This window comes from Rattus norvegicus, chromosome 1 (assembly GCF_036323735.1).
Source record: "Rattus norvegicus strain BN/NHsdMcwi chromosome 1, GRCr8, whole genome shotgun sequence".
NCBI classification, from domain to species: domain Eukaryota; kingdom Metazoa; phylum Chordata; class Mammalia; order Rodentia; family Muridae; genus Rattus; species Rattus norvegicus.
Genome location: NC_086019.1, coordinates 169,308,719 through 169,334,597, shown reverse-complemented (window position 1 = coordinate 169,334,597; position 25,879 = coordinate 169,308,719). Strand labels below are relative to the sequence as shown.

The 25,879-nt window shown below is 49.1% G+C and overlaps 1 protein-coding gene and 1 long non-coding RNA gene across 11 annotated transcripts in view; one reads left to right on the top strand and one right to left on the bottom strand.

Moving 5' to 3' along the window:
• Positions 1-4,023, bottom strand: part of LOC134483766 (uncharacterized) — a 20,222-nt gene extending 16,199 nt beyond the window's left edge. Inside the window, exon 1 of the long non-coding RNA XR_010060731.1 lies at positions 2,930-4,023. This is a non-coding gene — a long non-coding RNA (uncharacterized LOC134483766). The remainder of the gene's footprint in view (positions 1-2,929) is intronic.
• Apbb1 (amyloid beta precursor protein binding family B member 1) lies at positions 2,226-25,879 on the top strand. 10 transcript variants are annotated; one of them, XM_063287931.1, is made up of 15 exons: positions 14,731-14,754; positions 15,120-15,203; positions 15,338-15,377; positions 16,321-16,496; positions 16,591-16,647; positions 16,733-16,818; positions 16,927-16,990; positions 17,372-17,521; positions 17,888-18,015; positions 18,411-18,525; positions 18,672-18,756; positions 19,010-19,093; positions 24,817-24,932; positions 25,052-25,228; positions 25,310-25,879. In XM_063287931.1, exons 4-15 carry the CDS (start codon positions 16,377-16,379, stop codon positions 25,475-25,477), a joined length of 1,350 nt encoding a protein of 449 aa, XP_063144001.1. In that variant the 5' UTR covers positions 14,731-14,754; positions 15,120-15,203; positions 15,338-15,377; positions 16,321-16,376; the 3' UTR covers positions 25,478-25,879. The 10 variants fall into 10 exon arrangements, with proteins under 10 accessions (XP_063143989.1, XP_006229997.1, XP_063143988.1 ...); XM_063287919.1 differs by lacking the exons at positions 14,731-14,754; positions 15,120-15,203; positions 15,338-15,377 and adding exons at positions 2,226-2,429; positions 9,449-10,186; XM_006229935.2 differs by lacking the exons at positions 14,731-14,754; positions 15,120-15,203; positions 15,338-15,377 and adding exons at positions 2,426-2,780; positions 9,449-10,186.

Below are 25,879 nucleotides of genomic sequence, written 5' to 3'. Positions count from 1 at the left end.
TTGGTGGTCCTATTTTAGGTGAGTGGTATTTCTGACTTTTCTCGCTGGTCAAAGCAAAAATCTAGAAGTCATTTTCTGCCATGTCCCCAATCCAACGTCCAGTTAATTAGCTGATCACTAATTTCTGTGGATTCTATCTCCTGAATTTATTGAGTTTATGCAATTTACTCCATTCCTAATCCCACTGGTGTGGTTCTTAGTGATCAAGTCCTACATTAGCTACCTTAATTACCTCCTAATTGGCCTTCATCCTTCCAACATTGACCTGTCTGTTCTCCCTCAACATCCACGTGGTCACTTCTGCCATTCTCTTGCTTTACACTCTGATGACTTCCTACTTAAAGTTCAGAACTGACTGTATAAGGCTCAGATTGGTCTGACACTATTCCATTTCTTTATTCTTCTGTATGGCCACCATTGCCTTAGCATGTTTCCTGAGGCTATAACTAAACACCACAGACAAGGTATTTGCTGATAGTTCTGGAGTCTGGATTGTCCAAGATCAAGGTGAACACTTCGTGAGGTTCGACCTGACCTTAGGATTCTAAAGAGGTCTAAGGTGGCACAGAGCACCATATGGTAAGGAGAGGGAAGTGCATAAAAGACACGCAGGACAGACTAGCTTTTCTTCCAGACCTGTTCGTCATGCAACCCTATAATCCGTTAACCCATGAATAGACAAACTCACTCATAAAAGCCGAACCTTCATGACTTCTGGGGGTCGGGGTGGATGGGAGGAGTTGAGGCAGGGTCTTAGTATATAATAGCTCAGGCTGGCCTTGAACTTATGGTTCTCTTAACTCAATGTGAGTTTGGGTGGCAATCTTTAAACTATAGCAATCTCCATACTCTTCCTGTTCTCTTGCTATTTTGAGTAATTTTCTCTTCTTCTGCATGACCTCTAATGCATCCTCTTCTCTCACTTAAAGTTTACTTCCTGTGGGAGCCTTCCAAACCTCCCAAGCCAGACTAACCCTACACACACAGTATCCTGTGTATTTTCTTTAAGACACCATGCTTTTAATTACCTAAGTGGTGACTCTTCCCTCTTTTAATTTGTAAGCTGAGTGAAAGGAGGAACTCTATCTTGTGTTTTGGTGGTGTTAGCACCAAGGACAGTGTCCCATACAGTATAATTATTTGTTGAGCGTGAATGAATGAATGAATGAATGTCCTTCTAGGTAGCACTTGCTCATTTCTCAAGGATCCAGGTAAGGTGTCAAGTCTTCCAGGTGGGATACAACGGAACCAGATTCTCTTTGGGATCCTTATGTCCTGCTTGGGATCCAACATGGTTTGTATATCTTACGTGCTTGTCAGATGAAAGTGGACTCTTAGTGACAAGAAAGTGGACTCTAAGTGACAAATCAGTAATTGTACAAGCTGAGTGACAGACATAGGAAATTTTCTTACACTGCTCTATTTTTGCGCATAAGTGAAAACATCCATAACAAAAAGTTAAGACATTTATATTTACCTCAGGATAAATGAAAGCATATTCAAAGACAACTTTGGAGTACTTGCTTTGAACAAGTCAGAGATTGATAAAGTGAGCCTGTATTCAGATTGTGTGTGTGTGTGTGTGTGTGTGTGTGTGTGTGTGTGTGTGTGTGTGTAGGTTTCCATTTCAGGGAAATTCCTTGGAAGACAAACATAAGATGAAATAATGAATTTAGATTTGGGCACTGTTAGACTTAGATGCATATCCAATCAGTTATTCAGTATGTTCAGAGCCCACCAAGTCCACAACTCAGGGGACAACGCTTTTAGGGTTTCTGCCCCTCCTTATTCTTGATGGGCTCTGACCACTAAGACCTGCCTCACTGACCACCCAGGGTCTGCAGCGAACTGGAATATAGCCAAGTACAGCATTTCTGGTTATTTTCCACTTACATTCTCCATTTGGTCCTTTCCTTGAATTAGTCCTACCCGGGAGCCCCCGGGGTGTGTGGGGAGTGCGGGGGGGGGGGGCGCTGTGTCACAGCTTTACATTCAGAGGCACTGGTAGAGTTTAAGAAATATTTCAGTTCTGGTTTAGTTTAATCACTTACTCTGTTACTGAGGTTAAGTTGTGTTACCCTTCAGAATGTCAGCAGCACCTGCCTCTCAAATCCGAGAACAACAACTGTGGGGATTGCACAGCGCTGGTTTGAGGATAAATGCATGCAAACGGCTGAACATAGAGCCTGGTACAGAGTAAGCGGCCAATAAATACGCGCTATTATTATCCACAGGACGTCAGGGAGTGCTGCCACAAGAGCCAGAGAGCAGCCGGCTGCCAGCCTCTCGAGGCGCGGCCGCGGTCCCAGCACCCTGTCTTCTCGCCAACCCCCCTCCCCCTCCTTCCCTCCTTCGCTGGCGGATCAGACTCCGTGCTCTAGGCGCGTCTCCCGGCGTCGGTGCACGACCAGGGCCCTGCAGACGCCGAGGTGAGTTGATGGTGGCATGTAAGGGGAGAGCTGGGCAGGGGTCCTGGGAGCTGGGTGGAGCCGTGCGGGATACACTGGAGGCCTGGGCCGCAGAGCTCGCGAAAGGGTCAAGGGTCTGCAGGGTGCGGCTGGGGCAGCTGCAGCTAGTGCTGCTCGCACTCGCTCGCGCGCTCCGCCCCGGCCAAGATGGCGCCCCTCCCCCCTCCCGTGCGCGGCTCCGCCGCTCGGGGCGCGGTCCCGCGGCCTGCGCGCTCCTGGGCGGGGGATGTTGTGATGGAGAAGCTGCGGTGTTGCCGGAGCCCTGCAGCTTGAGCCACCTTCGCCACCTGGACCTGGGGTCTCGCCGCGCAGGTAGGTGCTGCGCCTGCTCCAGCCCAGCCCGAGAGCAGAATCCCCAGCTTCTGCAGCCCGTAACCCTTGCAGCCTCTTCTTCACAGGAGTCCGGGTCCCCGAGTCAGGCCTGATTACCCCCCACCCAACCCCCAGCGACGCCTTCCTACCGTGGGCCTGTAAAATCACCCTCCGCAGGATTCACTTTGGTCTAACACCGACCGCTCCCCATAGCTTTGCTTCTTGATCCTTAGGATGCCCGGCGGGAGGGAGGTATGGGGAGGAGAGGAGGGGGAGCGAGGGATGGTAGAAGAGTGGGGGAGGGGAAGTCTAATCCTGGGAAGGGGACTTGGATCAGGGTAGGAGCCAGGCCTCGCGATTTCAGCCTAGAGCCCCAGGCCTGGGATCTGTCAAGCTGCATTCTGTTGTCCTCCGCGACCGAGGGGTGTGCCCTGGGACCGGCGGGGTTCCCATCTCAGCCTGACAGAGAGGCCTAGCAGCAACTAGAGTGCTCCTTAGGAGCAGTTTTCCCTCTCCAGTTCAGAGGTTATTTCCAGCTTCTTCCGAGTCCTGTTTGTCTGTTGCATTCTGAGCCCTTAACTTCCCATTCCTTTTAAAATCCACTCCATTCTGTCTCTGACATCCACCGAAGCTTCCAAGCAAGGTCACCGGAGCCCTCCTTGGAACTCCAATGGACACTTTGCTGTGAGCCCATTACCATTGAGTATGTGTCAGTTAGTCTCCTTGAAGCGTTTTTTTCTGGTTTCTCTCCTAGGCGCTGCCAAAGGCTTCTAAGACTCCACGTTCTCTTGTCTCATCTCTGCATGTGGTGCTGTTCTGACCTGAACTGCATTCTTTCAATCTGACCTTTCCCCCTGACATTTCCTCCCTGTCCAACTCTTTAAATTTCATACATAAGCTGTCGAGTCCCAAATTTATTTCTCTGGCCCAGGCCACTGCTGAAATGCAAACTCATATATACCCGACTGCCCTCTGGCATCCTTTTGAATGGTCCAATAGGAATTCCAAAACCTACAGATTTCAAGGTGAATTAATTAACATCTCTCATTCCCCTTGCACCTCACTCACATGTCTGTTATTCCTCTAGCCTCCCACAATGGCATCTGTCCATTCGGTTCAGGTTATGTTCACACTGGGATTCTAAGCCACATTCGCCCTCACCCCTCCACATCAAATTTAACCAGGTTCTGTCATATCCACTACCTCAATATTTCTCAAGTCTGTTAATGTCACTGGAGTCTAATTGCTTAATCGAGACAGCCTCCCCAACCCCCTGCATCCCCCACTGCTCTTGTTTACCCCCTCTTAGTTATACAGCACTCATAATGATCGTTTTAAAAATGCATCCAACCATTTATTCATTCAGCAAATAGGATTTGAGCACCCAATATTTACAAGGCACTGCAAGAGGTACTAAAGATATAATCAGAAAACAACGTAGACTGGGTTCGGTTCTTGTCCACAGAGAAGTGATGTCTTTGCAGGAAATCAAATAAGAATGACATTGTAAAGATAGGTAACATCATGAGGGAAGATGCATGGTGTGCTGAGAGATCCGGAGAACAGAATCTAGGCTGGCAGGGCGGATGAGAGAGAAGGGGCTAAGGAAAGACTTATCTAAGGAACGCTTAGTTTGAACTAGAATGCAAAGGGAGAGTTGGGATAATGAGGCTCAAGCCTTGGGTTGAAGGTTTAAGGCAGAAGGGAAATCGTGTAAAACAAAGGCTGTGAAGATGTCTTCCAGGAATCCAGGAAAGCAGCTTAAGCTAGGAAGGTCAATGATAAGAGATGGGGCCAGAGGGTAGGAAGGCCATGGCCAGGATAACAGGGCAGTTTAGGCAATGCTACGGATTTTGACTGTAAGGTACAGATTATGGGTGTTAGTTGAGTACAGAGTGGGTAAGTCCAGAATATTTTCTCAGAATGGGATCATTAGCTGGGAGTGAACAGCAAGGATCACACATTATCTCTAGGATCACACAGCACTGTACCACAGAATAGGCACTCATCGCATCCTGTGATCCCAGATCCTGAGAGAGAGTGAGATAGGACGGTAGGAATGAGAAACATGAATGAATGTCTTAGTTTGACAGGCTTCTGGGACAGCTATGTGGAGTTGTTGGGTAGGGAGTTGAAAGTTCATGTCTGGAGTTCAGCTGAGGGAGCTTGAAATTTGGAAATCATCGTTGTATACATAGTAACTGGATCTGTGGGTAGGAAAGAATACTTCTACCAGATACAGCCTCAGAAGAGAGAAGGGTATAAGGAAACACTGTGAGAAACTTAGCCTGTAATGGCTGAGAGGAAGATGAGCCAGCAAGGAAGGCTTAGCAAACAGACAATGCTCCCCAACCCCCCCAAAACAGACAGACAAACAAACAAAAACACACAGCCAGATATGTGGAAAAAATCCAGGAATGTAGATCATGGAAGCTATGAATGCACAGTGGACGAGAGGCTCCTGAGCTAAATTCTGCTGAAGGTACACATGCTGGCCAGACATCCATTTGGTTACAGCCATGGGGGCCATGTGGACCTTAGATGCTGGCACCAAATCTTTTTTTTTTTTTTTGGTTCTTTTTTTTTCCGGAGCTGGGGACCGAACCCAGGGCCTTGCTCTTCCTAGGCAAGCGCTCTACCACTGAGCTAAATCCCCAACCCCCTGGCACCAAATCTTACTGAGAATGAAAGCAGGGTTTAAAAGGCCACAAGGGGAAAGAGGAAACTAGAGTGAGTGTGGAAAGAAAAGAGCCCTGAGGAGCTTAGGGGGAGGGTCAGGCCAAGAAACACTTTGCTCTTATGCTGAGAGGACCCAAACAGGTGCAGCAGTTGGTTCTGGGCAGAAAGAGAAAGAGCAGATTTGTCCACTTTGGTGTTTGAGGATGCTCCCCAGTTAGTGACTCCCCCTTTCTTCCAGGAATTGGAAAGGAGATTGAGAGAGTGGAAGAGCTGAGGGGTTGTCCAGGAGATTGATGCACTGGCAGGCTTCATTCCTAGACCTGCAGTAAACCACACGCTGGTGGTGTGGTGTTCTTTCTCCATCCTGGTATCCCACTTGTTCCACCAATAAAAAGTGCTTTTTGGTGGGCAGGAGAGATGACATCAGCAAATGAGGGTGCTTAGCACCAAACCTGCGATCTGAGTTCAGTCTTCAGGCCCCACATGGTGGAGGGAGAGAGCAGCCTCTGCAAAGGTCTCACACTTGTGCTGTAGCAAAGGTGTGCCCACAGACGGGATGCATAAATAAAAGTAAATAAAAAAGAAGAGAGTACTTAGAGATACTAGGAATTGTTCTGGAGATGGGCTTTTTACCATATAGTAAGGAGTTGTGCAGTGACTCCCTAGACTGTGACCTCCTCCAGGGAACCACTTTCTATTGATGCCCCCGATCATTCCTGGCACCTTATGTAGGCTGTCAGGTTGGAAGACTCCTGGCTTTGAACAGGACTCACCTCATTCACCTGTGGTGTGATGGCAGCCTCTCTCCAAGGCTCTGCTTAGCTTCAGGCCATGCATTTATCTTTGTGGGCGAGAGGGGTGTGGGTATGCAGGAGCCACCGTGAAGATATGAAAGTATGGAGGTCAGAAGACAATTTATGGAGTTCATTCTCACCTCCCACCATGTGTGTCCTGAGGACTGAATTCAGTCATTGGCTTTTTGGCAAGCTCTCTTACCTAATGAACTACATTGGCCCCTTTTTATCCCTTGAGATGCCCAAAGTATGGATAACTCCAGTGAGAGAGGAGAGGTTGGATTATACTTTTTTGAAGAAAGTAGGTAGCTGGTTATCTTTTTGACTTCAAAAAGTAAGAAGGTAGTAGCCACATTGCCTCAGGCTAGACAGCTAGGTCTCAGCACTTACAGCAGGCTTACCCAATCTAATTTAAAATTGCTTTCTGCCCTGCTGCCCTGATGGTCAGGGCTGCCCTAAAGTCAACCTGGCCCTTCATGGACCCAGTGTCCAGAACATGTGTTCATTTCCCAGTGTTATGAAAGCCAGTCCCAGTCTGACTTAGAAACATGGCTTTGTCTACCATTGCTTCAGAAAGCTTATCACTCCTGATGTCCCGTGAGCTGTCCAGAGGCGTGGGGTCTCCATGAGATGCTGCCGTTGACCAGTCATTGAACCAGGACTTTGGTTTTCATTCTTTCTCTTCCTCTTTTCACAGACCAGAGCCTCACCTGGCAGGCTCTGTCCCATCTTCCCAGTCAGGCCCCCTTCATCATTCTCTAGCTCCTCCCCTAAGACCACCTTTGCCTACTGTAGCCTAAGGTGACTGTACAAGCTGTTCCCATCCTCCGTCCTCTCCTTCCTTACAGTGACCACTCTGGCAGACACACAGCACATATGACGATATTGAAATACTGAGTGAGACAGAGTTTCATGTCTTCTGATAGCATGTGATACTGTTATGGAGCACAGAAAGGGGGGTGGTCCTTGGAAGGTGAAGAAAGTCCAGGGAAGTTGCTTAGGAGCCTTGACAGCTGAGGGACGATTTGAAATACAAGAAGTTCTTAAAAGAAGGGGTGGATTCCATGCTGAGGGAACAGTGTAAACAAAGACTCATCAAGCAGAGGCTTTGTTTGATGTGTTCCAGATCCTCCCCTACTTTTATATGGCTGAGTGTAAGGTATGAGGAGGAGGGATGGCCTGAGAGATGCTAGGTATGGATTGGCTGCAGTGAATGCTCTCAGGTATCCTGTAAACTGAGCTCAGACTTTATCCTAAAGGCAGTGGTGAGCCCTTTAATTTTGTCAACCAGGGAGTGACACAATCTAGTTTCCATTTTTGGAAAATCACTGTGGTTCTGGGTGGAGACAGAGCTGCCTATTTTTTCCCCTTCCTTGATTCCAGCGAGCATGAGTTTCCTCGCAGCCCAGGTGGAGCCACACTGACCAGACCAGCAATCAGTTAAAGGTGAAGGTAAAGCGGACACATGGAAAGGAACCTTATTTCACTAATTTTATACAGGTATTCAGAGCATTGTGCTAGATTCCCAGGAGCTAGAAATGTGAAAATGCAGTTAGTGGCTCCTGTCTCAGGATCCCTGGCCAAGCCTGAGGAAATGGGAGAAAGCCTTGCTTGGGCACCCTGGAACACCTGCATTCACTCTGGGCATCGGGAAGGACTGAGGCAGTGGAGGGCCAGGGTCAGAGCTGCGGCTAGAGAATAAGGAGACGGTGTTAAGTTAGATGTTAAAGAGAAGAGCTGCACCGTGGGGTCAGAAAGAAAGACCCGGACTGTTGGGGTGTTGGGGACTTGTGAGCAGAGGAAGGGTTCAATAGAAAGAGGGAGCTTTGAGGGAAGCCATTGGCAGGGAGAGTGACCACAGGGCTTGGCTGAGGGAGGAATTGCAGTGAGAGTTGAGAGTGAGTGGGAGTTGGGCAGTGATTGGTCAAGGGGGAAGAACTAGTGTTGGGGAGTTCCAAGGAGAGCAGGATTCATACAGTTCCAGAACAGGCAGGGACAGTGAAAAAGATGGATTGGCCTTGAGGGGAGGTCCGGGGATCTCAGGAGGATAGGTATACTTAGAGCTGGGTGGGGTTGAGGAAGACTGCTGTACTGTGAGCTCCTGCTGAGACAGACAGATCCAGAGCATGAAATGAAGTGTTTTCTGAGAAGAGTCTAAAATGAGGTCTGGGGAAATGTGCGGGTAGGTTTGTACACTTAACTCAATGAATGGTAATTTCTGGGTTCCTGCCTCTTGCTCTACGCCAGGACATTTTTAGAGACTGGGCATACTGTATTGAACATAACAACAGCAACAACAACAACAACAATAACAGTAATAATGCAGAATCCTCACCAACATGGAACTCAGCCGTAAACAAATATAAAGGTTAAATTAGCGTGGTGGATAATAGTCCATGCTAGGAAGACTGGGGTTGCTGAGTTGGGGGAGGGAGCGTGCAGTTTTAACATGGATGTGCAGGGAAAGTCTTCTGAATAGTGATCCCTGGACAATGACCTGAAAGGCTAGTGGCTTTAGGTCAGAGGCTCCTGAGGTGACCATGGCATTATAAGGGCTGGCAGGGGGAGACTGGTACCCTGGGTGAGATATTTCACAGACAGACACTGTCTATAGTTAGGAGAGACAAGAACTGGAGCTGAAGCCCCTTCCTCTGTGACCTGCTCTCTTGGATGATGTCTGCTGCTTGGACACACCCATCGTTCCTGTCTGATTGGTCCCTAGTATAGAGTGGACTTAGGGATGGCTGTATTAGTGACTTATAATGAAGGGATCACAGCTCAGGGGGCTGGCGATGATGAGGCTCCAGATAGCACCGTGGCAGGAGGGAAGAGATAGTCAGTGTTTAGTATCCAAAACACTGAAGTCTGTGCTATGCTGTCTGTGTCCCTGGCACAGTGAGCCCCAGTTGGTCAAGTGGGTCATGGGGATACACAGAGAGCCATTGTGCAGGCATTCTGCTTTTATAGTAAAGCAAAAGCCGGCACCACTGTTCTGCTCAGAAAGGATGGGTTGCAGAACTGGGCCTGGCTTGTGATGGGGTAGGGTTGCAGAGGCAGGTGTCTGGTGGGAATGTAGCTCATGGCACATGGATTGGTGTTTGCTGGCCTACTGAGTTACAAGAAGATGAGGGGCAGGTCCTAAGATTGGGGCGGAAACAGGAACACTCAATATGGTCTCTCCTCCCTGTCTCACAGGATCTACTAAGGCCATGTCTGTTCCATCATCCCTGAGCCAGTCGGCCATTAATGCTAACAGCCACGGAGGCCCTGCACTCAGCTTCCCCTTCCCCTTGCATGCTGCCCATAACCAGCTGCTCAACGCCAAGCTGCAAGCCACAGCTGTGGTACCCAAGGACCTTCGAAGTGCCATGGGAGAGGGTAGTGTGCCTGAACCAGGCCCTGCCAATGCCAAGTGGTTAAAGGAAGGCCAGAACCAGCTTCGGAGGGCTGCCACAGCCCATCGAGACCAGAACCGAAATGTGACCTTGACCTTGGCGGAGGAGGCCAGCCAGGAGGCTGAGACAGCACCTTTGGGTCCCAAAGGCTTAATGCATCTATACTCTGAGCTGGAGCTCTCGGCCCACAATGCAGCCAACCGAGGGCTTCATGGATCCGCCTTGATCATCAACACCCAGGGACTGGGACCAGATGAAGGAGAGGAGAAGGCAGCAGGAGAAGTTGAGGAGGAGGATGAAGATGAGGAGGAAGAGGATGAGGAGGAGGAGGACTTGTCTTCTCCTCAAGGGCTACCTGAGCCTCTGGAGAATGTGGAAGTCCCCTCTGGACCCCAGGTCCTCACAGATGGCCCCCGGGAACATAGCAAGAGTGCTAGCCTCCTATTTGGCATGCGAAACAGTGCAGCCAGTGACGAGGACTCAAGCTGGGCCACCTTATCGCAGGGCAGCCCCTCCTATGGCTCTCCGGAGGACACAGGTATCTTGTAGATGTGGCGGTATGGGGGGCATGGGGTCAGAGGTCTAGCTTCTCCATGCAGAAGCCAAGGCCAACCTGAGCATGTGCTGCAGAACCTATATTCTCAGTCCAGCATTCTCTCAGTCAGAGGGTGCTTGGACAGGTTGATATGTCCGTGTCCATCGTGCATGCCATGAAGGCAGGATCTGTTCAACATGTGGGCTGTCATGGTTGATGTGTCGAGTGATGTGGCTTATGGAGTGCTTACTAAGAAACTGACCCTCTGCTAAGCATTATGACATTTAGTAATTAGAGCAATGTTGTGACACAGGTCCCCTTCCTGAGAGGGTCACAGACAGTCCCGGATCATGATCAACTAAGATCGAAAGCACATCTGAGTCTAGACCTGAGTGAGCTCTGAGCCCTGTCTTACACAGTCACACATGTGTGCACAATACGTGCATTAGGGAACATAACGTGGCCTCTTTTACCAGTCACGTCTATGTCCAGAGGGAGCATCCAGCACCTTCCCAAAGACGTCTGTCCATAAAGTGTGGGGGTTGGTTCCTGCTTATGAACCACATGCCCCCTGCAGAGTGCCATGCTAGCCATTGCAAGGGTGCCATTTTGCTGGGAATGAGATGCTGGCTAAAAGTTAGGGGACAAAGGAAGAATATACTGATGCTTCCTTCTGGGGAGATACTAGAGAACAAAGACTGATCACTAGATGTGACCCATTTAATAAAGTTGAAGTTCTGCATTTAGCAATGTTATAAAGAGTAGAGATTTCGGGTTGGGGATTTAGCTCAGTGGTAGAGCGCCGAAAAAAAAAAAAAAGGAATAAAAAAAAAAAGAGTAGAGATTTCTCTATTGTTGCTACAGCTACAGCCCAGGAGATCTGAGGGTGGGAATGTAAGAAAAGCTTTGGGGGTTGGGGTTGAGATGAGTTAATGCTAGATCACGTGCTTAGCATGCATGACCTGGGTTCTGTGCCTGGAAGAGAGATGGGGAGGCAGTGACAAGGACTTTCACTTCTAAGGTACTAATAGTACCTACACCTTACAGATGGTTGCTGGTAGGGCACATACATTTCAGATACACTGGAGCTTCACCCATCTCTTCTTTGAAAAGCCTAACTACTAAATGTTTTCAAGCACATTATAGAAGTGGAGACAACAGAGAAATGAGCCTGACTTACTCATCACTCAGTAATCATCAATTCAATAATATATTCAATAATCATCAATGATATTCAATAATCATCAATGATAATGATCTCAATGTGTCAATGTCTTATCTACTTCTGAGCCCCATCTAGGATATATATATATATTATATATAATATATAATATATATTATATATATTCCTATACAAATACACCTATATTATATATCATATATACATTATATTATAAACTATACATATATGTGTATACATATAACACACACACACACACACACACACACACACACACACACACACACACACATATATATATAAAATATTTTTTTCTATGTAGCCTAGATGGACCCTACTTTGCCTTGTCTCCACCATGCTGTCCTGGGCTATAGGCATGAACCACCATGCCCACATATCCAGCTATGATTTGCTTATATTTATCTGCATGTTTCTAAAAGAAAAAAAAAACCTCATAGAAACAAACACTGTGATTCCTTCCTATGTCAGATGTCCACTGAATGTTAATGGTCTCCCCACTGTCTAACAATTGTCCCACTTAGCCCTTTGCAAAGATGAGAACTATGTGGATTGATATCCAGATAGTGCTGCTATGGTTATGCTTTTGGGTTTGGTTTGACTTGGTTTTAAATGCATGCTCATGCATGGGGAGACCAGAGGATGACTTTCAGCTGATTCTCTGAGTCTAACATGTGGGTTCAGGAGATTGAACTCAGGTCATTAGACTTGGCATCAAGAGCCAAGAAGAGCCTGAAGAGCTCTCTTGCTGGCCCGCTCCTCCCTCCCTCCCTCCCTTCTCCCTCCCTCCCTCCCTTCTCCCTCCCTCCTTTCTTTCCTTCCTTCCTCCTTCCTTTCTTTCGTTTTGGTTAGGAAATCTTGTTGCAGTTTTGGCTAACCTGGGACTCGCAGTGCACTGTGTAGACCAAGTTGACTTCAGACTGGTGGTGGTCCCTCACCCCTCTCTTCGGAGGCTGGGATTATAGGCACGAGCCAAACACCTGGCTTTAAATGTGTATAAGTTCTCCCTTTATTTTTCTGTTGATTGTACACACACATGTTTTCTGTCCTGAGTTTTCTATGATGTGGATTTTTTAGCCTTTCTTCCTGTTTTTGAATATATCCCTCTTCTGGGTTTCTTGTAATAGATAATTTTATAGCTATAGTAGATAATTCTAGAGCCTTTATCAGATTCAGTCTTGAGTGGCGTTTTGTTTTTTCAAGGACACCTCATAGGTGGTACCTTACCAAAGGTAAAGTCTAATTGTTTCTCTTTGTGTCACGTTGGTGGCTTTTGAGGCCAATATCCCCATCCTCTGTAAAGGGTCCATCTTCTGCATTGCTCAAGTTGGTTGTTTATTAGGTTGAGTTTGGAGAAAAACAAATGTACAAACTGAAAGTTAGATGCTGACATAAACTATCTCGGTTTCTAGATGCCAGCAGCTCAGCAGCTAATTCAAGAGCACTGTGCAGGACATATGTGTATCTTAGAGACTTGCAGCTCCGCTGATTACAGGTGGTTTAGCTTACAACCCTGGACTTGGGGGGTTGTGGCGGGGGGTTGTCACTGGCTAAATAGAGGCTTGGTTGCTTAGTGGCTCCTGGCGTCATGACTGGTTTCAGTCCTTTGAGGTGGAAGGGTAGCAGTACAGAAGGGTGACTAGGAAGGCCAGTGATCTCAGGGAGGCCATAGGAGGGGTGAGAGGAGACTCAGCCACAGTAATCCTGGTGGAGTTGTGGGATGCAGGTGTTAGGCCAGCCCCAAGGGGAGGAAGGCTCTTGGCTGTGTTGCTTCCACCATGAGAGCTACAAGTGGTAGATTTCTACTCAGTAGAAATGGGGTAGGATGGAACAAAAGTTGCTTTTTCCTTCCCATTTTAGGATTTCCATGAAGCCGTTGTTGACTGAATGAACTGTGTGAATTATGTGAATGAATGATGAATGAATGATGAATGAATGAACTTTACTCCCTGTGTTGGAGTGACACTCTGAGCAAGCCCTGTCCTAAATGCTGAGAATGTGTATGTAAGAAAGGACAAAGATGGTCTCACCCTCTCGGTACTCACAGTGGGAAAACTGACACACAATCAGTGGTGATAAGGAGGTTAGTAGAGGGTGCCCTGCCTGCCTGAGGGAGTCGGGAAGAGAGGGTCGGTAGTGAGAGTTCCCTTTATGCTTGTCTGAAGGTGGAGTGAGTAATAGCTAGAAACCTAGCAGGGAGATAAGGGAGCTGGGGAGTTGTCAGAGGCAAGGCTGAGAGGCAGAAAGCTAGGGGCTCTTAGCAGCACATAAAACTGGTGGAGGGGTTTGGATTTTGTCCTGGAGGTAATGAGAAGCAGTTAAGAGTATTAAGCTGGAGAGAGACCTGATTAGTTTGGAATCTCATAAGAATCATTCAGGCTAGAGTGTACAGCCTGTAGCACAGACAGAAGGAAACCAGTTGAGAGGCTTCTGCAGTAATCCAGATTAAAACATGATGGTCTGTAGTAATGGTGTGGTGCAGTGGGGAGGGGAGGAGAGAGCAGCAGCAAAGTAGTTTGCCTGCCTAAGGCACTAAGGCATTTATGGATGAATGGAGGAAGGGCCATAGGGATATTTGGATTCATGTGAGTGCCTGCAGGAAAGTGTGTGGTTGTGCTATTAATGCATGTGTGTGGAAGCAGAGGCCCGGGGGTGGGGGGAGGTGCTTGGAGAGAGAGATGCCAAGCTCCAGAAGGGCCTCCCAGATGGTCAAGGGGGGAGGAGCTGCCCCCTCCAGGACAGATCGGAAGGATGAAGCTCTTTGAAGCAGGAAGGCACAGGCTGACAGGAATGGCAGATGGATCGGTGTGCATCGGTGTGCGTGTGAGTGACTCAGTCAGGAGAAACAGTGAACTGGCCCCCAGATTCCAGAAATGCCTGATGGACCATGAGGCAGGCAGGCTGTGGAGGGTGAGGGCCCTTGGGGTTAGTGTTCCTGGAAGGTTTTAGCAGCATAGTCCTGAGGAGATCTGGGGGAAAGCATACATTTGCTGAACCTCGGTAGACAGATAGTAGAAGGTGGAGATACAGTGATGGCTGCCTAGCAGGTGGATAGGCAAAAAGAGCCCCTTTCATTGGGTGTCTGTGTGCTTACCTCATTTGCAGGCTGAGGATGGAGAAGCACCTTGTCGGAATAACTCATGTTAGGTGTGGAAACACCTTGGCATAGCCAAACCTATTTCCAGCCCCTCTGTGCCTTAGTACCCAGCAGTCTGGATCTTAGAGACTGCCTGTCCCTCAGTGCTGCCTCTTGGACCAGTCAGGATTCCTGGTTTCCTTGGTAACGGGAAGCACGTCAGCAGTCTGGGCACTCCCAGCCATCCCGGTGCTGCGGTTGCCGAGGAGACACTGCAGCCAAGCTGGGCCCTGGCAGGTGAGGGGGGTGGTGCTGGGAAACCTCAAATCCTCAAGCTTGCTAGGGCTTCGGCCCTCAAAGACCACCCTTTAGTTGAAAGTGCTGGATAGAGTCTAGCTAGGAGGAGGATCCCGGAGGGTTTGGAAGCCACACCCTGTTTATGTTGAGTCCTATAGATTCTGCTGGGCCCCAGGTGGCTGAGCTATTCCCCAGAGGCCGAGCCTCCTGGTGTTTGTAAGACTGGCTTAACTGAGGCTTTGATGTCACCACTGGAGGGTGGGGTGGAGATTCAGAATTGGGGAGGGGAGCCTGGTTAAGGAAAGAAGAGCAGAAGAGCTGGGGTCTCATGAGCTCCTCTTCCTCACCCATCTCCATCCCCCAAGGAGGTTCCCCAGTATGGTGGTCTTGGCCCCTCCCTCGAGAACTCCAGGCGGAGGAGGATCTTGCCTGGCAGACGCTCTGCCCTGGTGAGAAGGGGGCGGGATGAGCTTTTCTCTGCAGCCCAGCAGCAGGCTGTGAGCCCAGCTGGCTGGGCTAGAGGGGATGCGAGGAGGGAGGGTGGAGGCAGGAGGGGCAGAGAGTAAGCGCCATGTTCTCCCAGGACTTCTTCCTGGCCATCATCCTGCAGGACAACAGTCCAGGTGAGGGGCACCATGGGGCTGGGTGTGATGTGGGATGGGGCTGGCAAAGAGAGCAGAGGGGAGGCCATATAATCCGGAACAAGGATGGAATGCTGTAGCCCTAGGAGAGGAGGGGTATATACCACAGATACAGAGTCTATGTGTGTGCATGGTATATATGAGTGAGTGAGTGAGTGTGTGTGTGTGTGTGTGTGTGTGTGTGTGTGTGTGTGTGTATGTGTGTGTGTGCGCGCGCGCGCGCACGCGCGCTATCTGCACAGACATAGCAGAGGTTGATAATACATTGTATCTGAGTGTTTCCCCACCTGTATGTGCATGTGGTACTCACATGTATGTTGGGAGGTTTTGGTAATGCTGTATGTACACACCTGTTAGCAGGGCTGGCATCTATAGCTATATATAAACACATAGCTCTACACAAGTGTATAACTGGTGTTGTTATGTCTGTTTGCCCCTGAACTCACAAGCATACCTGTATGTGGTGCCTTCCAGAATTTTCTGTGCGCTGTGCACAGTTTATGGCTGTGCAGGTGTGTGGTGGGGCTTACATATATTGTGGGTCTGTGTGCATGTGGATGTGTGCAGAAGCCGGCAGTGTGTGCACCTTTTATAACTAGACAAAATGTCTATGCATGATGTGTGAGGAGGTGATCTGGGTCATTCGGCCTCCTTCTTTCCTCCTCCTTCCTCTCCGCTTTCTTCTTTCTCTCCATGTGGCCACATTAGGCAGCAGCAGGGCTAGCAGCAGAGGAGACCTGAGCCATGCTCCCCACTGGTGGCTCTCAATGTGGTGACTAAAGTGTCCGGCTCTAGAAGCAAGCAGGAATTATAATGTCCCTTTCCCAGCTTCTTCTTCTCAGCCTTGGGGTCTTGGGAAGGGGACTGGCCCTCTACTGGATGATTATTGGGTAGGCTGACCCTCACTGAGCCTCCTACCTGGCAGATTCCTTCTGGAACCCCAACGCTTTCGAGACGGATTCCGATCTACCGGCTGGATGGATGAGGGTCCAAGACACCTCAGGGACCTACTACTGGCACATCCCAACAGGGACCACCCAGTGGGAACCCCCAGGCCGGGCCTCCCCATCGCAGGGGAACAGTCCCCAAGAAGAGTCCCAGGTAAGGCTCAATGGCTTGTTGCACACCAGGGGTGGAAGGGTCTGTGCTTCTAGAACAGGGTGAAACTACCACCCTACACCCATTCTTCCTCCAGCTCACCTGGACTGGCTTTGCTCACCAAGAAGGCTTTGAGGAAGGAGAGTTTTGGAAGGTAAATAAAGAAACCAGCTTCACTCTGGGGGCTACTGGAGAGGGGGACTTCATTTTGGGCTTGATTCTTTAATTTGTTTTCAAAGGATGAACCTAGTGAAGAGGCCCCAATGGAGTTGGGACTGAAGGACCCTGAGGAGGGGACATTGCCCTTCTCAGCTCAGAGCCTCAGGTGAGTCAGATGCAGCAGACTAGGGTGAGACTGGATCTATGTGGAAGGGGTATTGGGAGGATTCTTAAAACTAAGGGTGCTGTGTCAAGTGTTCCCATCTGCCTCCAGCCCAGAGCCAGTGCCCCAGGAGGAGGAGAATCTGCCCCAACGGAACGCCAATCCAGGGATCAAGGTTTGTTCAAGACCAACACCCATTTAGTAAGCAGGCCTCTATGTGGAGGACAGACCTCATGCTGTGCTTTGAGGACATCTGTGGTCTTAGCAAATCTCCCAAGCAAGTTCTTACCAGTTTCAGGCAAGGCCGTGTGTATGCTGAACAGTCTTCTGACAGCTTCTGTGTTTAACTCAGTTGGCCCAAGGGCCTCTTAGGGACTCTTAAGGCTTAGATCAGCAGGCCATCTCTTCTGACCATGTCTTGTTTGGGGACCTTCCATCTAAGTTCAGAATGTCTCACATGTTTTATGTGCCAGGTCAGGAGCTCCTCTGTCCTGTGCCCAAGGCACCTCCAATTCCATCTCAGATCTCTACCCCGACCCTTTTCTGTGTCTGGCAGTGTTTCGCTGTGCGCTCCCTAGGCTGGGTAGAGATGACTGAGGAGGAGCTGGCCCCAGGACGCAGCAGTGTGGCAGTCAACAATTGTATCCGCCAGCTCTCCTACCACAAAAACAATCTACATGATCCGATGTCTGGAGGCTGGGGAGAGGTGAGGGCCTGAGCTGGTGAAGTGGTGGTACCGTGGGGGTGTGCAGCGAATTGTGAGATACGAAGGATTTGACTAGTCTCCGAGAGGGCTGATGGACATGGGGGTATATATGGGTTTAAGGAGCAACTCTGAGGGATGGATGTGTAACTCCAGCCTTGCACCCTGAGGAGTGGTTGCTTAACAGTGATGGGGATAAGAGTCCTGGGACAACCTTTGTTAGACTAAGGCCCACAGGTGGGCAGTCTGACAGCTAAGTAAGCCCTGCTCCTCCCCAATGGTGGCCAATGTCCCCTTTGCTGGAGAAGGCAGAACTCTGCCCCCCTCCCCCACTAGGGTACCACTGAGTCCCACCTCCTGGGTTTGCAGGGAAAGGATCTGCTGCTCCAGCTGGAGGATGAGACGCTAAAGTTGGTGGAGCCACAGAACCAGACACTGCTGCATGCCCAGCCCATCGTCAGCATTCGCGTGTGGGGCGTTGGGCGGGACAGTGGAAGGTGGGCACAGGAATCGCCGGGGTGGGGGAGGCTCATCCATCCAGCAGTTAGTCCTTTTTCTAATCTGCTCTTTGGCTCTCTTGTGCTGCCGGACCCAGAGAGAGGTATTAACGTCCATCTGCTTTGACTGTGCCCCTTCCTACTCCTGGACCGGATGCTTCGAAGCACCTAGGCTCCCTTACTGTGTGCCCTGCCCCTTCCTCACCTGCTGTCCTGGGCCTTATCCCCCACCTCAGCATGCTTGCCTCTGGCCTCCCCAGCTCCTGAAGGCAGACCTACGGAACACCAGGGCAAACCCTGTAGACTGTCATGGACAGGGAGGTTGAGGGTGGAATGGTGGCCAGGCATGGCATTTGGTGGTTCTAGGAGACACTGAGGTGACCCTCCCCCAACAGGGACTTTGCCTACGTAGCTCGAGATAAGCTGACCCAGATGCTCAAGTGCCACGTGTTTCGCTGTGAGGCACCTGCCAAGAACATCGCCACCAGCCTGCATGAGATCTGCTCCAAGGCACGGCCCCCTCCACTCCCTGAACTAGCTGTCATCTTTGCTCTAGAAGGGTGTGGGTAGGGTTGCCGGTTGGTGGGTAGTGAGGTGGGGGCTTCGGGGCCAATGTAGCTCTAACAGAGCACACACACCCCCCATTCATTCCTCAGATCATGTCTGAACGGCGCAATGCTCGCTGCTTGGTAAATGGACTCTCCCTGGACCACTCTAAACTTGTGGATGTCCCTTTCCAAGGTGAGTACCACACGCAGCCTCATAAGGCACAGCTCAGCTTTGTTAGTTAAGGTGAGGTGACCCAAGAAGAGGCACAGGATCCTGGGCAGGCATGAGCACATGGAGATGGGTGCTTGACAGTACATAAGTGGATAAGCTTGTAGAGGGAGGCAGGGGAGAAGTGGGCGTGAGGGTTGGACTAGGAAAATGCATAGTTCATGCTTTAGTGTCAGGACCTAGAACAGTGACCCTCTTTTTCTTTTTCTTCTCACAGTGGAATTCCCAGCACCAAAGAATGAACTGGTGCAGAAGTTTCAAGTCTATTACCTAGGGAACGTGCCTGTGGCTAAACCCGTTGGTATGTGTCCTCTTCCCTCAGGGGCCACCCCCTTGGTCCTGGTACTCTGTGCCCCGCCCTGTGTTTTCTATGGTTCATTCTCCTGGATTTTCTCGTTACGTGGCATCTCCTTGCCTTTCAGAGTTCATCCCACCTACCTTTGTGCCAGCCTTGTCTTGTGTCCTGCCTGTTACTCCAGTGAGCATGTTTCAGTGAACATCTAGCACAGGACTAGTGCTGAGCTAGACACGGAGGGTGACTTTCTTCCCCTAGCCCTGATCCCATGGAAGAGCTTTGCTGGGTTTAGGAGGCAGGTGTTTGGATGGCTGGAAATACCAGGCATTAGCCTGGCGCTGGGTTCAGTACAGGAGCCATACATATCCAGAGAAGGAAGCCGTAAGCATAATTAACATAGCTTTAATTTTATAAAAATATAGAGTTTTTTAAAATATACTATTTAATTTCACAGCACCCGCCTTCCTTCCTTCCTTTCTTTCTTTCTTTTTTTCTCTCTCTCTCTCTCTTTCTTTCTTCCTTCCTTTCTTCCTTCCTTCCTTCCTTTCTTTCTTTCTTTCTTTCTTTCTTTCTTTCTTTCTTTCTTTCTTTCTTTCTTTCTTTCTTTAACAATTACCTTTGAAACCTGTTGTGTCAGGCCCTGTATTGGGAAACAATGGCCACAGCCTGGTTTTCATGGAGTTTATGGGAACTTACAGTAGAATAATCAGGACCCAGTCAAATAAATGTCATAATAAGTTAAGGTCTCTGTGGAAAGGAAGCAGCAAGATACAGCAGAAGACCTTCATTTAGTCTAGGAGGCCAGAGAAGGCTTCCTGTGAAGCCTGGCCTAGTGACACCTGTAATCCCAGAACGTGGGAAGCTGGAACAGGTTGGCTGCAAGCATAGTGAGTGATATATCAAGTACCTGGCGAGCTAGGGCTACAGAGAAAGACCTGTTTCCTTGACCCCACCCCAGCCCTGTGAACAGAGGAAGGAAAGAAAGCACAGTCTTGCTTGAAAGTGTCACATGACTGAGAAGTATGACGAGCAGTGACTGTTAGTGGAGGGAGACAGACCACGGAAAGGCCAGTCTCAGCTGTATGGATGGTGTGTAAGGCTCCGGGGCAGGGGACACTGTGGTACCTGGGAAGCACTAGGAGAAGGCTTAGGACAGCAATGTGGTTTTCAAGATTAAGAGCTGCAGGGAACCATTTTCATTGGTCAGCTTCCATTACTATATAAAACACCTGAGGTGATCAACTTCTAAAGAGAAGCCGTTTATTTTGGTTCATGCTTGGTTGGCTTTGTGGCAGTATCACGTCATATAGGAGACTGTGGCACAGCACAGACACTCCTGGCCTGGGACCAAAAGGAGAAGCTGAAGTTGTGCAATTCCCATCCGGGACAAACCTCCTACTGTTTCTATCTCTTCAAGATTCTGGAGCTTCCAGAAACCCAGCAGGCTGGGAATCAAGGCTTTAACACGTGGGCTTTTGAGGGAACATTGGACCATGCATGTTTCAGGAGCATTCTTGAACAGATTTGAATACAGTAAAGCTTGCTTTGGCTGTACCTTGAAGAAAGATGTTGAGTGGGTGGAAGAAGATATAGGGCATGCAGAAGGAGCTTGCTTTTCAAGGTAGCCGGTAATGAGAGTGTCTTAGACAACAGCAGGCTGAAAGGAGTTTAAGGCAGCAGGCTTTGGTGACTGACTGACAATAGGGTGAGAAGCACAGGCATTAAGGGTGACTTGAATTGTTAAGGAGCACTTGGCATTGGACTGAATGGCTGAATGCCAACTGGACAGTGGTGCCTTTCCCTAAACGCAGCAGACACTGGCAAGACGTTAGTTTTGGTTCAGATTTAAATATGCCAGATTCAAAGTGCCCTAGGAAAAAGAATAGGACAATCAAGTTGGCAGCTGGGTTCATAGGTCTTGTCCATAGCAGGGAGCAGAGATGTTCGCCTGAGACAGAAGTTTGGGCATCGTTAGGTTGTAGAGATAGCTGATCAAAAGTATGAGAGGAGGTTGGCACCAGAGCAGGGGCAGCCCAAAGTGAAAGGAAAAATATGCTAGGCCTACCTTTGTAGTCCTCCAGTATTTAATGGCTGGGTGGAGGAAGATGAACTTCCAGAACAGTGAGGGAGGAAAAGAGGAGGGAGGAGGCAAGGAGAGGGTCCCAGGGAATGGTAGATGGAATGCATGTTAGAAGACAGAGCCCCGACATCTTGGTGCATGCCTGCAATCCCAGCTCTTGAGAGGCAGAGGAAAGAGGATTGTGAGCTTGGGCTATGTAGTAAGACCTGCTTCCAAAAGAAACCAAAGCAGGAGGAAGAGGAGAATGTGAGATAGAGAGGGAGAGGGAGAGGAATGATAAATGACCACACTTGGAGCTGGATAAGTTCTCAAAGATAGTGTCCTTTTGGACCAGTGGGTTCTTAGTTTACTTCCTCTTTTGTATCTCTATTTCTTTAAAGTAAGTGTGTGTGTGTGTGTGTGTGTGTGTGTGTGTGTGTGTGTGTGTGTGTGTGTGTGTATGTGTGTGCCTGTCTGTCTGTCTGTCTGTCTGTGTCGGTGTGTCTTACTATGTGTTCATCTGTTGAAATCTATGGACAACTTTGAGAAATCAGTTCTCTCCTCCCACCTTTCTGTGGGGATAAATCCAGGTCATTAGGCGTGTGTGGCAAGTCTGTTGAGTTATCTTGCTGACCCTGTACTCACTTTTTCGTTTCCCTCCACTGTTTAAACACTGTTCTCATCCTGAAGCTACAGTGTTTGTTCATCTATCCACCCAGTAGATTATTCTTGAATACCTTGTGCCAGGCATCATTTAAATTCTTAGCATACATCAGTGAAAGGCACTGACCATGATTCTGGCCCTCAGATTAGATTCTAGCAAGGAGAGATCAACAATAAGAAGTGCATTGCATGGTATGTTTGAAAGTAACAACTGGTATGGTGGGGAGGGGAATGCACAGAAGAAAAGGGAAAATAGTGTAGGCCAGTGAGACTGCAGGTTTTAACTCTGGGCTATAAAATTCAGCTATTTAAATGCACCCCCCCTCTCCCTCTCTCCTTCTCCCTCTTATTTTTTTTTTATTTTATGTGTGTGAGTACACTGTAGCTGTCGTCAGACACACCAGAAGAGGACATCATATCCCATTACAGATGGTTGTGAGCCACCATGTGGGTGCTGGGATTTGAACTCAGGACCTTTGGAAGAGCAGTCAGTGCTCTTAACTGCTGAGCCAATTCTTTAGCCCTTCTAGAGCTTTCTTTATAGATCAGGCTGGTCTTGAACTCAGATATCACCTGCCTTTGACTCCCAAGTGCTGGGAGTAAAGGGGTGCGCCACACCCAACCAACCACCTTTTTCTAGAACACCTTCCTGTTGACTCAGAAGATGGGCTCAGAAGTCAAACTCCACCAAGATCGTGGGCATATTCTTCAGCTTGACTTTGGTTCTTTCCACCCCTGTGAACTTTGAAATTTCATAGTGTTTGAACTTAAATGTCATAGATGTCACACCATTCTGCCTTTCGATTGAGCCTCTTGCAGCGTGACTCTGCCATCTGCTCCTCCCCTGCATCATGATCCTTCTGTGCACTCCAGTGTTATTAGACTTTCTATTTTCCTGCATTTGACCATGCTGCCTTGAGATCACATTGCCATGTATCTGAAATATTCAGCAGATAAGCCCGGAGTTAAGACTGGGAAACATAAAATCCATTTACACTTAGTCTCTGTCTACCGTTTGGTATAGAAGAGTTTTCTCTGAAGGTGGGTAGTGGTGGTACACACCTTTAATCTCAGCACTCAGGAGGTAGAGGCAGGCATATATAAATCTCTGTGAGTTTGAGGCCAGCCTGGTCTGCAGAGCAAGTTCAAGGCAGCTGGGGCTACAGAGAGAAACCCTGTCTTGGAAACAATAGAAGTTCTCTCTGGTGTCTTTCTTTCCATCCCTGGAGAAGTCTTCCCAGGTGGGCCTAGGATTTTTTCAGGAATACTAAGATGGATACTGGAAAAAGGGTCCATGGAGACTGGGCCATTAGTCATAGACTCTGTCCTTAAGGCATCCTTGCCACTCAAATCTAAACATCTCCCTCCCCCAACACACGCACTCTCGAGTGTTCTCACATGCATGCGTGCGCGCTCACACACACACACACACACACACACACACACACACACACACACACGCGCGCGCGCGCGCCTCTTCAAGTAGCTCTAACTGTAACTTGTTTAGACTAGATTGGCTTTGAACTTGTGGTGATCCTCCTGACTCTGCCTTCCTTGTGCTGGGATTTTATAGAAGTTTAAAAGCAGTTTGCAGGGCTGGAGAGATGGCTCAGTGGTTAAGGGCACTGACTGCTCGTTCAGAGGTCCTGGGTTCAAATCCCAGCAACCACATGGTGGCTCACATTACAGATGGTTCACAACCATCTGTAATGGGATCCAGATCCAAAACCTTCTTCTGGTGTGTCTGAAGACAGCTACAGTGAACACATGTGCATAAAATAAACAAATCTTTAAAAAAAAAAGCAGTTTGCAGTGGAGGAGACCTTTATGGGATTATTGATCTTGAGACAGGTCTTACAATATAGCCATGAATGGCCTAGAACTCACTATGTGTATGTAGTTCATCCTAGGCTTGAACTTGCAGTGAGTCTCTTGTCTCTGTGGAAAGTGCTGGCATTCCCAGAGAGACCATTTTGTTTTTACTTCAATGTTTTTAAGTATTAGTTATATGTAATAATGAGTTTCACTAGGACATTTCCATATATGCATATAATGTGTTTTGCTATTCTCCTTCTCTTACCATCTCTTATTCTCCACTCCTGCCAACCTATTTATTTATTCATTTATTTGTGGTGTGTGTGTGTGTGTGTGTGTGTGTGTGTGTGTGTGTGTGTGTGTGTGTGTGTTGGTTGGTTTTGGTGAGATGGGTCTATAGCTCAGGTCGTCTGGGAACTCACTATACATTATCAGGCTAGACTAAAACTCACAGAGGTCTGCCTGCCTGTGCCCGCAAAGTGCAGGAAAGTCATGCACCACTGCAGCCGGCCCCGAAAGCTGAGCCAGGTCCTTTTCCCAACTACTATTCCTTCTGTTTTCAAGGTCTTGCTCTGTAGCTCTGATTGATCCGGGCACCTTTTGATCTCACAGTGAAACCTTGTCTCACAAACAGAAGCCAAACCAAACAAACAGAAAAATAGGGCCAGAGGTGGTTCAGTCAGTAAAGGCCTTTGCAGCAAACCTGACAGCCTGAGTTCAATCTTCTGGACCCGCATGGTGGAAGGAGAGAATGACTCTTGTATGTTGTCCTTTGACCTCCATGCGCACACAATAAATATATAATAAATTAAAGATTAAAAAAAATGGGTCTGGAGAGGAGGGTGCTGGCCTGACTGACTGGAAGCCCCTGTAGTGTGAAAGGAGCCATGTAATGTTTGAATGTGTAGAGTAATGGGAAGTCAGAACTCTCTGGGGAGAGGGGTCCATCCAATCAGGGGGCCAAAGTAAAAGAATTGGTGAACAAAAACAAGCCAGAAATTTGAGACAGGAGAAAGGGTCAGGAGTCCTGAAGTCAAGGAGAGTGCTCGGGAAGGGAACCTGAACAGCAACGTCCCCAGGTTCAGGCTCACACTGGTGAGATGGGTCTACAGCAGGACCCTGCTTTAACAGGCGGAGCTGGGCTATCTTCTTCCTCCCCTCAGCCCGGCATGTTTGTGTCTGTATCTTTCAGGGGTAGATGTGATTAATGGAGCCCTGGAGTCAGTCCTGTCTTCCAGTAGTCGTGAGCAGTGGACCCCAAGTCACGTCAGCGTGGCCCCTGCCACCCTCACCATCTTGCACCAGCAGGTAAAGAACTGGGGTAGGAGACCGGGACTGTGACTGGGCTTTGCCATGGAGTCAGGGAAAGAGCTGCCAGTAGAATAGAGTTAGGGATTTTCCTTTTTAACTGGGTGCCTCCCCTATAGACAGAAGCAGTGCTGGGGGAGTGTCGAGTGCGGTTCCTCTCCTTCCTGGCTGTGGGCAGAGATGTGCACACGTTCGCATTCATCATGGCTGCCGGCCCAGCCTCCTTCTGCTGTCACATGTTTTGGTGCGAGCCCAATGCTGCCAGTCTCTCGGAGGCTGTGCAGGCTGCATGCATGGTAAGTGGGCAGGCTAGTGGGATAGCAGTGTGACCTGAAGGGCCTGAGATGGAGAGTCACTGTCCTTTTGTTCCTCCACAGCTCCGCTACCAGAAGTGTCTGGATGCTCGTTCCCAGACCTCCACCTCCTGCCTCCCAGCACCCCCTGCGGAGTCAGTTGCGAGACGTGTAGGGTGGACTGTCCGCAGGGGTGTTCAGTCTCTGTGGGGTTCCCTCAAGCCCAAACGTCTAGGATCCCAGACCCCATGAAGAGCTCCCATCCTCCCTCTACCTGCTTGTTTTGGGCCCCAGGGAACTCAAGGGTTTGGGGCAGGTAGGGGCTGTGGATGTTCTTCCTACACCCCATGTCCCCCGGGCTGCCCCTCCTCAGTAGCTGGGGTTCCCTACCTAGGGGCTGGGAGAGAGAAATTGAATTCCTTCACAGAAGTCATTACACTGGACTGATGACATGGGGGGCCAGAAGCAAAGCCAGCCTTGGGCTCTCCATCCCCAGTGTTTGAGGTGGAGCAGGAGGAACTGGTCCAAGCCAGGCCCCATCCTCAAAGGCCCAATAAGGGCAGGAGGGGACTGGTCTCGGCATGGATCCCCTGTCCCCTGTTCTGCGGACACCTCCACTGTACTGATATCACTAATAAAGTCTGTCTGCGCTGC